Raw genomic sequence first — 12,096 nt, 5'->3', positions numbered from 1 at the left:
GTGTGTGTGTGTGTGTGTGTGTGTGTGTGTGTGTGTGTGTGTGTGTGTGTGTGTGTGTTTCATAGTCAGGGCTGCATTGCTGACGTTTATTGGGCGTTACATCTGATTTTCTGTGACACTTGGAATTTTTTTTCCGGACATAGCTGTTTGTGTATGTGTTTGCCGTCTTTGGCTCTGCTGCTTTCTGAGGCAAAGTCTTGGGCAATCCCTGTGGAGCATGGCTGGTTTTTTTCCCTTGTTGACTCTGTAACATTGATTAGTTGAGAAGTGCACATCTCTGGCCATGTGTGTTTTCTGTTTAACAACATGAGGACATGAAATCACTGTGGAGTCAGGATCGTGGTCAATCTTGGTCAGTAGACTTTCTGACACTGGCACCAACGTGTGGGCTGTGGGTCTGTGGGTCTGTGAGCCGGTCCTCGACATTAGCCTTAATGGGTTATAGCTTGTATCAGTTTTATAGGGTGTCCATAACAAAGTAGCACAGACTGAGAGTCTTAAACAACAAAAATGTGTTTTCTCACAGTTTTGGAGGCCGCAGGTCTGAGATCAAGGTGTTAGTGGAGTTGGTTCCTTCTGAAGACCCTGATCTGTTCTAGGCCTCTCTCCATAGTTTGTAGGTGGCTGGCTTCCCTGTGTTGTCACATAATCTTCCTTCTGTATGTGTCTGTGTCCAGATTTCTTCTTTTTATAAGGACACCAATCCTATTGAATTAGGGCCCACCCTTAATGACCTCCTTTTAATTTAATTGCCTATGTCAAGATTGTTAACCATATAGGGTTGCACTTTGAAGCACTGGGTGGGACTTGAACATACGGATTTTGAGGTGGGGCACAATTTAGCTCATTACTAACCTGAACCTGGTAAAGTAGAACTCAGAGGGCAGCAACGTATTGGCTCTATTCAGATACTTGAAGAATTGACACTTAGAGAAGCAACTAGATTTATTTTGTATAATTGTGTTGGCTAAAAAGTTCATTCGGAAAAACCCAAATGAACATTTTGGCCAACTCAATAATTAGGTGTTAAAACTAAATGGTAGCTGCATATATGGAAAAAAATCCCCAAACTTTCTAGCTGGCATTATCTGACCAAGTTTGCTTTGTGAAACAGATTTCCCTGTTAAGGAGAAAACTTATTTTCTCATGAAGATTTAGAGCTCCACTGCCCAGTAGAAATATAAAATGAGCCATGAAATTTTAAATTTTTTAGTAGCCACATTAATAAATTAAAAAAAAAAAACAGGTGGAATTAATTTTTTTTTTTTTTTTGCGATACGCGGGCCTCTCACTGTTGTGGCCTCTCCCGTTGTGATGTGGCCTCTCCCGTTGAGGAGCACAGGCTCCAGACGCGCAGGCTCAGCGGCCATGGCTCACGGGCCCAGCCGCTCCGCGGCATGTGGGATCTTCCGGGACCAGGGCACGAACCCGTGTCCCCTGCATCGGCAGGCAGACTCTGAACCACTGCACCACCAGGGAAGCCCCTGGAATTAATTTTAACAATATAGTTGTTTAACCCGATATATTTATTTACATATGTAATTAATATAAAAAATTATTCATGAACTACTTTACATTCTTGTTTTCATTGTCAGTCTTTCAAATCTTATAGCACATCTTAGCCAACTCGCCACATTTCAAGCACTCCGTGGTCTCAGGTGAGCCCATATTCAACAGTGCAGGTGGACAGCGTTGCCGTTTCAGTTGGGGCCAGATCATCTCCAAAGAAATGAAAAATGGTTCTTGAGGGACAAAAAGTCTTCTTATTCTTTACTTTTTATTTTGTATAAATCACAGAATACATACAGCATATAAATAGATATACAGAATATCTGTGATATTAACATTTCATGAAGATGATTAGGAAAACAAATGTCGAAAAAAGCCCTAATTTAGCAGATCAGTAATGAAACTTTTGAGTGACCTTGGTGTAGAGTCTGTCCTTGAGGCTTAATTCCAGTGCTTCCCTTACTAGCTTAGCTAGGTTTCCTTGGACCTAGTTATTTAAGCTAAGCCTTAGTCTATTTATATGTAAAATTGGGATAAGTGTCTACCTCTTTAAATATTATAAATATCAAAGGAGAAATTCCATTTCGAGTTCATATTGCAGTGATTGGCTCAGACCAAACATTTAGGATGTGTCTATTATTATTTGGTCAGGGAGTTTTGTAAAGAATATTCTGGTATTGGGAGGGAGTTTGGACTGTTTTGTCATTTCCTCCCAGTATCTTTAGGACATTTTATTTATTTATTTATTTATTATTAAAGTATAGTTGCCTTATTATATTAGTTTTGGGTGTACAGCATATTGATTCAATATTTTTATAGATTATACTCCAGGGTATATAATTTGCTTTTTAGTGATTCATTTATTTTCACATTTCATCTTTTTTTTGAGATGTAATTATCATATAACATTGCATTAGTATATGTTATTGATTTATATCAGCACATTGATACACAAATCATAATAAAGAAGTTATAGGACTTTGTAATTTTAATATTGATTGCAGTGACTCTTTTTCTTACTGAAATCTCCCTCATTCTTTTGGATGTTGAGGTTTTAAGAAGTCCCTTTACTTTGTTCCTTGACTGTCCTTTATTTAACCTAAAATCTTTTTGGAGATTCATGTAAATTGTAGAACAGCAGCTTCTTATATCATTATATTAGTCTTCATTTTTGATAAGATGGGATGAGAGTAAAATGGTTTCTGTCAACGGAAGAGGAGTAAATAGAGATTTACTGTACATTATCCACAATTACTAACTTAAGACAGGTATGTTTATTAGTGTTCTTATTTTCAAGGTAGATGTTTATTGGAAAAAATACCTTATAACTTTAAATAAGCAAATTAAAGTTGAATTCCTAGTTAGAAGCCATGTACTTAGAAGACACAGGAATGTCTACATTTCAAGCTCACTGGTGCTCCTGGGCATTTACATCATTGTATTCCTGATTCAAAGCCTCACCCATTGTAGGCCTGTGTCAGTGGATCTGAGTCTGGTTCCTGGACCAGTAGCAGCAGCATCACTGAAAATTAAGTAGAAATGCAGATTCTCAGACTCTATTCCAGATCTCCTAAGTGAGAAACTCCAGAGAAAGGGCTCAGTAGTCTGCATTTTAACCAGTACTCCTTGTAAATCTGATGCACCCAAAAGTTTGAAAACCACCTTCTTATGGAATACACATCTTACGGATATTGATGGAGGGAGAAAGAATAAAACATAGACCATCTGAGAGCTATCTCCATTATTCTGCAGTAAAATGCTGCAGTTGCCTTGGAAATGAAGGATGGCCGTATATTTCAAACTTCAAACTACAGCATATATTCTGACAATTAAGAATACTTGAGATCTGGGTTGAGTAGGGGGAGAATATAGGCACTTGCAGCTATGTGAGAGGTGTGAAAAAAGGAGGTGAAGTTGAAAATGGATATTCATGTATTTCTGGGTCAAACCCTGCTTTGCATGGCAAGAATGCCAAGTTCCAGCTGATCTTGGAATGTCAAAGGTGATTATGGAGGAAGCAGGCAGGGAGCCGAGATAAATGATCATTTAGTAGAGGAACTGTGGCCGGAAGAGTGGGTCAAGAAAATACTGAACAAAGGAGCTTTAATTTTGAAGGAGGAAAAGGAATAAGCTAGAAAAAGCAGTATCCGAAACAACGAGGCAGCCTAACACAATGTTCCAACATATAAATTTGAGCTGTTTTGCTCTGCTAACTTTAAATATTTTATTGTATGGGATCCTTGCAGTGAATTGTCACTAAGATTTTGATTGGAATCTTATCAGATGCTCTTGTCAGACACTCTGATTAGAAAAGGAACTGATGTGAAAATGATGTTACACGTACAGGTTAATTCCAGATTTACCTGGAAATTGGGATGTGTGTTCTGTGAAGCCTATTGGAAACTTTTATTTCGCCCAACTCTGGAAGAGTAGGTGATGAAACAGAACTGAAAATATTGCTATGGTTTACTGGAAATATTGCTCTGAACTTTTATGCATGTAATCTCATAGGAGAAGCTTCAAATATTTTAAAAATTATTCTTCCATTATAATATCAAATTTGTTTCCAAATGTCTTTTTTTTTTTAACATTTAAAAGTAATTTTGGAATTTAAAAATTCCAGCTGAAGCTCTATGTAACAGCACAAGCCTTGTAAAAGATATTTTCAGACTGCATGTTAAGAATGAATCTTAAGACTATCAGGATAAAACAGCAAGGCAGTTGCTCAAAAAATTAAATATAGAACTATCATATGATCCAGTTATTTCACTTCTGGGTATATATGGAAAAGAATTGAAAGCAGGGACGCAAACAGATATTTGTAGGCCCATGTTCATAGCAGTGTTGTTCGCAATAGCCAGAAGGTGGAAAGAAACAACCCAAATGTCTATCAGTGGATGAATGGATAAACTAAATGATACAGACATATAATTGAGTATTATTCAGTCTTAAAAAGGAAGGAAATTTTGACACCTACTATAACATGGATGAAGCTTGAACACGTTATGCTGAGTGAAATCAACCAGATACAAAAGGAAAAATACTGTATGATTCCACTTATATAAGGTACCAAAGAGTAGTCAAATTCATAGATTCAGAAAATAGAATGGTGATTGTCAAGGCCTAGGGGGAGGAGGGAATGGTGAATTAGTGTTTAATGAGTGTGAAGTTTCAGTTTGGGAAGATGAGGATGGATGGTGGTCACGGTTGCATAGCAATATGAAAGTACTTAATGCCCCTGAACTTTACACTTAAAAATGGTAAGTTTTATGTTATATATACTTACCACAATAAAAAAAGAATGCCATGATAAACTTTCATTTAATATTTTAATAAATCAGGTTTTAAACATAATTCACTATAATAATAATGAACATTTTTATGTGCCAAGAATTGATCCAAGTGCTTTACCCAAATTATCCTGTTTAATTCTCACAAAAAAACTCTTGACAGAGGTATGATTATTATCTCTTTTTTTTCCAGTTGTGGTTGTGTAAAATGAGGCACGGGAGGGGACAGGCAGAGATTTGAGCCTGAGGTGTTGGCCTCCAGTACCTTGCTCTTATAATAAAACTTACCATGTGTACAAAAACCTTAGATCTGCTCTACGCATCAGGAAGACAATCCCACATTCCAAAATTAACTCTGCAAGTTCTAAATTTATTACAAATCTTTTTAATCAGATAGAGGATATGACACACCAGAGTTACAATGTGTATGAAAAAGTTGAAATAAACTGGTTTTATTTATGTCTCTTTAAAAAATGCAATTCCTGCAAAGATCCCAGTATTTCAGTATAAAAATCCATATCCAGTGACATGTGTTTCTTTGTGCAGATGGTATGCCTTTCTGAAAATTGCCAAAAGAAAAGAACACATATTTTAGAAATGTTTAATATTGTAATTACAATACAGGCAGTTTTTGCTTTATAATATGCATGCTTTAAACTCAGAAGACTGTCTATGATGTTTTATTTTATTGTGTGAAATTTAAATTTATAATGGTTTTGTGTATAGCCTTCCGAATATATAGAAGATGACCTTATTTACTGTTACCTTGGAAACAGCAATACCTAAATGCTGTGTTTACTCTCTTCAGTACAATTAAAAATCATTGTATAGAGCAAATGTAATTTAAAATAATATCCTGAAGCATGGATTTTAATTAACTTTAATCATATAAAATATGTAATGATGTTTAGTGTTAAAATTATTTGGAAAACCAAATATAGCTTTTTGTTAGAAACATGCCAGTGCCTTTAAAAACTTGCTTTAATCAATAAATACATGCATCACTGGCCTTTTCCTTTATAAGTAATGTCCCAATATTCTAATTATTAGTAAAGTACCTCAGTTATGTAATTAGCAATCCTATGATGTTAAAGATATCATATTTAATTTTTTATTAGTTTTACTAATAATTGATGACCTTGGAGAAACTTAACAATTATAACTTGTTAAGTAATTTACAGGTAAGGCTTTCTATAGTGGCATATGTTGATATATGTGTATTTTCTTACATTTGTAGGACTCCACTATTGTCACTCCAATTATTTTGAGGACCGACCCTCAGGGATTTTTCTTTTACTGGACAGATCAAAGCAAGGTAAGAAGTGAGATATGTCTTTCTTACATTTTCCAGTTGCTGATTTGCGAAGTATTTAGCTTTCTATCCATTTCATGGATGACTCTTTGTAAATTATTTAAAGATTCTACTTAAAAAGAATATCTTAGATAGAAATGTCTTGGGATTTTCCAAGGTCTGAAATATTAGATGTGCTAAATCCTAGAACAATTGGCATTTTTCAGGGTAGAACATGGAATTGTGAATTACATTTGTTGTAGAGGGAAGTTAGCCAGTATTACTGCTGTTAAGTCTCCCACCAACTCTGCCCATAAAAAATGAAGAAACATGATGAGAAAGTCATTTTTGACCTTGATGACTGTAACTGTGGCTTTCCTTTTCTCTTCCTTCTCTCCTTTGCTGCTTATTAAGGGTTCTCCCAGCCTCAGCAGGAATTTGGCCTTGATAATTTGTTTTTTGTTAGAAAAGCAGGAATAAGATCCCTTTAGACTATACCTTCACTTTTTCAGGAATTTCTTTCCATTTTAGCTTTCTGTCCACCATACCATGAATTTAGAATCTCATTTATTATGAAACCAATTGAGATGATTCCATATTGAATTATTAAAAACTAGACTGTCTGCAGATCATAAGACTTATTTGGAATTTAACAGGTAGTGAGGTCAGAATATTCATAAAAAGTAGGTTATTATTTCCATAGACGATGCTGTGGTTCTGCACTTGAACATACAAGGCCACAGACCACAGAATATTTTGGTCCTATAAGTTCTGATATTTGGAAAGTTGGGACAGGCTTTATTGAGAGTGCTAAATCCATACTGAAACCAATAAAATGCCTGGCATCAAACTGTGAGGTGCCTTTTCACGTTCTGGTGTTAGTTCTCTATATCCAAGTTTACTGGTGTTTGTCAGCTTAGCTTTCCGCCATTGGGGGCAACCTGGACTTCACCAGTGAGTGAGTAGTGGTATGGAAACTGCTCTGTGCAGTGGCATATTTGGGGTCAGAGTCGAGCCTGGGGAAACTCTTAGGGTGCTAGACAGTAATATCTGGCCCCCAGGGCCAGTCCTGAATGGGTCTGTTAACACGTCATCCAAAAGGCAGATTTTAGCTTTGCGGTCCTGGAGTTACTTTCTGAATATGGGTGCCCTGTAATTATCTCTGGCCACAGACACGGGGCTAAAGCATAGACCCCGAGCTAACGTCAAAAACCGTATTTGAGTAAGATTTCATACTGACTGTTCATGTTTATTACTGGGTGTGTTAATCACTTTGGCTTTGACATTCTGTTTGGTTTCCTGCTGTTATGTATAAAACAATGGCTTGAAAGAGGTTTTTTATTCTTTTCCTCCTAAAGGCTATTTTTAGAACTGTTGAAGCTATAGTCATGAAAGATATATTTATAATGCCTAGAGCATTTTTAAAGGTTGGGTATTTGTACAAGAGACTAGACTGTCAGTTTGATTTTTCAACTTGTAAATCAAGCTTCTATAAAAGCAACAGAAGGTATTTTGGGGTTTTTAAATAATTCATAGCAACTCAGTTAAGCTCCCCTTTAAGACAAATCATAAATATTTCATTGCTTAAGAAAGAGAAAGTATTTAGGACCAGAGGCTCTTTGATGTACCTCTATTGTCCTGTGAACCCAGTATTTTAACTCATGCTTATTTTCAAATGTAGAAAATTCTGTTTTTTAATATTAACCACTTTCTCTTGGTTGTAATGCTGTTTATGACCAACTTAAACAAATACTGTGGTAGCAATACTTCTGTCTCTTTATTACTTTTCATGGATATTAATCTTCCAGTTCTAGCCAAGAGATGGGAATTTCATTTTTCACTTTTTAAGTCAACCGTCAGTCATGTATCAGAATTTTGAAGTTTGTTTTTTTAGTTAATGATCATATATCAGTATCTAAAAGATGAGACAATTTAAGAAAAAAGAAAAACTTTCCATGATTCTAAGTTTGTCATTTTCTTCTGGCTTTAAGCCCAGTCCTGGAGTCAGAACGAGTGATGAATCCATTTCTAAGAGGTGGACTCCTGTAAGTGATATATTAGGAGCAAAAATGTACGCAAGCAGAGATGGTACTCACAAGTGAGTGGGGAGGGCACACAAGCTTTAAGTCCATGTTTTTGCATAAAATCATTTGAAGGGATGGGCCTAATGTTACAGTCAGATGATGCTTAGAGGCCCAGTTTCTTTAAGATACTTTTTCTGACAATCAGTCTTGTTGATATGAATCTATCACATGTACTACAGAGGTTATGTCTCAAAGAAAAAATGTGATACTTTTAAGTTTATCCCCTGATTCCCTCCCCACCCCTGTTTGGAAGCTTGCCTTGGTATCTGGGTGATGTGCCTCTCTTCTCCCTGGAGCTTCTTCCTTTGTCTTTGTCCATGTTTCTCCTTGGTCCATGAAGCCTGTGCTGAAGCCCTTTGATTAGTGATCCCTTGAAGCCTACTCTGCTCAGAGGCGAGCTGAGTGGCTTAAGAAGCTCTTGGTAAAGAATGTTGTTACAAGATCTTTCTCTTTATAGCCTTGGAGGAGAATCCTCACATTTGACAGTTTCTCATCCATGTCTTCTCTCCTGTCATGGCCACATTGTACCATGCGCCACTGATTTCAAGCCACTGGTTTCACTCTCTGTGAACATTGACATGCTTCCTTCTGTAACCCCTCCTTTGATTTGTCACCATAGAAATGATAGGTGGCAAAGAAGACAGACAGCCCAGATGATTTAAGAACTTAAAAACCAGAGCTGGCAGGTAATTTTTAGGTAGCAGAAATGTGCTCTGATGAAACATTGAAAGAATGTTTGGGGTTGGTTGGTAGCAGATAAATATGAACATCATCTTAAGGGGTGAATGTTCATACTTTGTACCAGCTCTGGGCTTATTTTAATCATTCTTTCCCTTTTATTGTTGGCTCTGTAAATCTTATTGACTGTAATTAGCAAGAATGAGTTTCTGAATATGACTATTTTAAGCATGGTTGTTTTTCTTATGTCAGTGTGTGTTATGTAAAGAGGATCAGTTTATTTGTAATCATGAGTGAGAAGGGGCTCCTGTACAGCCTGAGTATAGAAGAGAACCTGCATTATGCTATGACTTTCCTTTGGAGCTCTGCCATATCAGGACCAGAAACCAACACAGGAAGTGTTAGCCGTGAAAACCATGCGAACTACAAGAAGAATCTGTATGGGAGCTAAAGAAGAGAAAAGGGTCAGTGTAAAAGGCTAATAACAAAAACCTATCCTGCTAGAACATGAAACATAGTAAGCTGATGCCCTGCTTCTGTGCCAAGGTTGGTGTAAAAATAAAACTACTCACAACTAGATCCAAGAAATTCAATATAGTTCAGTAAGCTCTTCCTTGTATCCCTAAAACAGGAGCTTGGACGAGGGGAAAGAGGAACATATAATTAAATTAACAAGGAAGAGGAGGAAAAACACATTTTAAAGGAAGGATTCCTACTACTTTATCTTTTTTGTTACAGATATTATTTATTTTTTATTTTGTGGATAATCCACTAATAGGTTCTTTTTGTAAGAGGGTAAAGCAGTATTGATGCCTTTGACTCCTTCCCACCATTGACCCAATCCTAGTCTCTTCCAAAGTCAGTTGCTCATAACAGCTTCATGGTATCTTTCCAGGTCTCCTTTTAATGAATTTGTGCATACATTAACTATGGAAATATTTCATTTTGTTTTTTTTTGTTTTGGTTGGTTTTTTGCGGTATGCGGGCCTCTCACTGCCGTGGCCTCTCCCGTTGCGGAGCACAGGCTCCGGACGCGCAGGCTCAGCGGCCATGGCTCACGGGCCCAGCCGCTCCGCGGCATGTGGGATCCTCCCAGACCGGGGCACGAACCCGCGACCCCTGCATCGGCAGGCGGACTCTCAACCACTGCGCCACCAGGGAAGCCCTGGAAATATTTCATTTTGTTTCATATATATCCATTTGTACCCTAAATAACATCATATTATTTTTACTGTTCCACAAACTGGCTTTTCACTTTACAGTATGTCTTACAGAACTTTTTGTGTAAGTACATGTGAATGCATTTTTTTTCTTTTAAATTGCTCTACGTATCCCATAGAATGGATGAGCAAATTTCATTTAACAATAAAAAATTCTCATTGATGGACTCTTGGTAGTTGTCTGTTTCTAGTCCACAGAAAACAATCCTGAACTATAGAGTAATAGTCAGCCTTGTGTATCCCTCTCTGACTATATGGGTCAGGTGTCCCTGAGGTAAATTTTGAGAAGTACAATTGCTGATTGAAGGCTATATATATCCTAAATTTTAGTTAATAGTTGTGTCATTTTATAACTTTGCCAGCCTTGTGTGAGAGGAACTGTTTCCTCAATCCCCACCAACACTATTAAGAAATATTTTAATTTTTGTCAGTCTGATGCAACCATTGTATCTCTGCTCTAATTTGCTATTGCCTGATTTGCTACTGAGCTGTGTACATTTTCTTACATTTGTGGACAATTTCTGTTTTCTCTTATAGGAGTTACCTGCTGAATTTCCTTGCCTTGTGTTGAGAGTTGTCCAGGTATTCTGGATGTTAATCCTTTAACTGTTAGGGATGTTGCAAATATTTTCTTCCTGTCTGTGGCTTGTCTTTTGAATTTCTTAACTTTTAACTTATGCATGACAAAAGATGACTCGACATTCTCAAATTTGATGTATTCACATTTCAACCTTTTTTCTTTTTTTTGCTTTTTGCTTTATTTAAAGCCTTTCTTATTCATCATCCTCATAGCCATCATTATTATTAGTTTAGATTTTTCATTCATGTATAGTTGTCTTAGTCCATTTGGGCTGCTCTAACAAAATACCATAGAATGGGTAGTTTATAAATGACAGATATTTATTTCTCACAGTTCAGGAGGCTGGAAGTCCAAGACCAGGGTGTCAGCATGGTCCAGTGAGAACCCTCTTCTGGGTTGCAGACTTCTGGTGTCCTCATGTGGTGGAAGGGGCTAAGGATCTCTCTGGAGCCTCTTTTATAAGGGTGCTTAATCCCATTCAGGAGGACTCTGCCCTCAGGACCTAATCACCTCCCAAAGGCCCCATCTTCTAATACCATCCTTGGGCATTTGGTGTTCAACATATGAATTTGGCCTGGGGGGTAGGGACACAAGCATTCAGACCATAGCAATCATATAATGTATTTTGAACATTGATGTGAAGTTTGGTTCTAAATTTAATTTCTTCAAATGATTAGTCTTATCTGTGGGTGGCTCCTCATTCTTTCTTGTTGGAGCCAGCTCTGATAGCACCGTTTCTTCTGTAGCATTCTTCTGGCTGAGAGTGGAGGGTGTGGGAGGTGGGAGCTGTGATGGTGGGTTGACCTGAGTTGATGCTCGCATTTCATTCCTAGTGCTAATACCTTCACCGCCTGTTTGGGTGGCCCAGATCTACTCCTGTGTTTTAATGTCTGTGGGTTTCTGGGATGTCATTTCCTACTTCCTTTTTATTCCATTTATCTTTTGTCTTCCATTCTTTCTGATTGAACAAGTACAATCCTTTCTGTGTACCCGTGATCCTAGATGATAGACATATATTTACATCTGCATATCCAGTCATTCTAGGGACCCAGGACCAGAGGAGGGCTCCACCATCTGAACCACATGCCATCTTTTTCTGGCCTATTATTTTGCACGAGACAACCATTTGGGATCCTTGTAGAGCAATGATTAAGCTTCTACTAATGACAACTACAGACCACATTCTCTTATGGTAGCCTTAAATTTCTATACAGAGTTCAAAAGCAAAGTTTAAAAATTAAATATTTATATAAGACACAGTGACGATTTCAGCATAAAAGTTCAGAATTCAAAAACATTTAAAATGATGCCTCATAATCCTCTAAGAAAATCTAGAAATATCATGTTATAAAAATAGTCTGGGGCTTCCCTGGTGGCGCAGTGGTTGAGAGTCCGCCTGCCGATGCAGGGGACGCGGGGTCATGCCGCGGAGCGGCTGGGGGGG

The 12,096-nt window shown here is 37.4% G+C and overlaps 1 protein-coding gene across 2 annotated transcripts in view; it reads left to right on the top strand.

Moving 5' to 3' along the window:
• PLCB1 (phospholipase C beta 1) overlaps window positions 1–12,096 on the top strand; it is a 686,206-nt gene that overhangs the window by 12,756 nt on the left and 661,354 nt on the right. For both annotated transcript variants that reach the window (XM_007452039.1, XM_007452040.1), the window contains exon 2: window positions 6,037–6,114. In XM_007452039.1, coding sequence (XP_007452101.1) covers window positions 6,037–6,114 — 78 coding nt within the window. The remainder of the gene's footprint in view (window positions 1–6,036; window positions 6,115–12,096) is intronic.

This window comes from Lipotes vexillifer, unplaced genomic scaffold (genome assembly GCF_000442215.2).
Source record: "Lipotes vexillifer unplaced genomic scaffold, Lipotes_vexillifer_v1.1 scaffold257, whole genome shotgun sequence".
Lineage (NCBI taxonomy): Eukaryota > Metazoa > Chordata > Mammalia > Artiodactyla > Lipotidae > Lipotes > Lipotes vexillifer.
The sequence above is the reverse complement of the archived record's forward strand: the minus strand, read 5'-3'. Positions and strand labels throughout refer to the sequence as shown.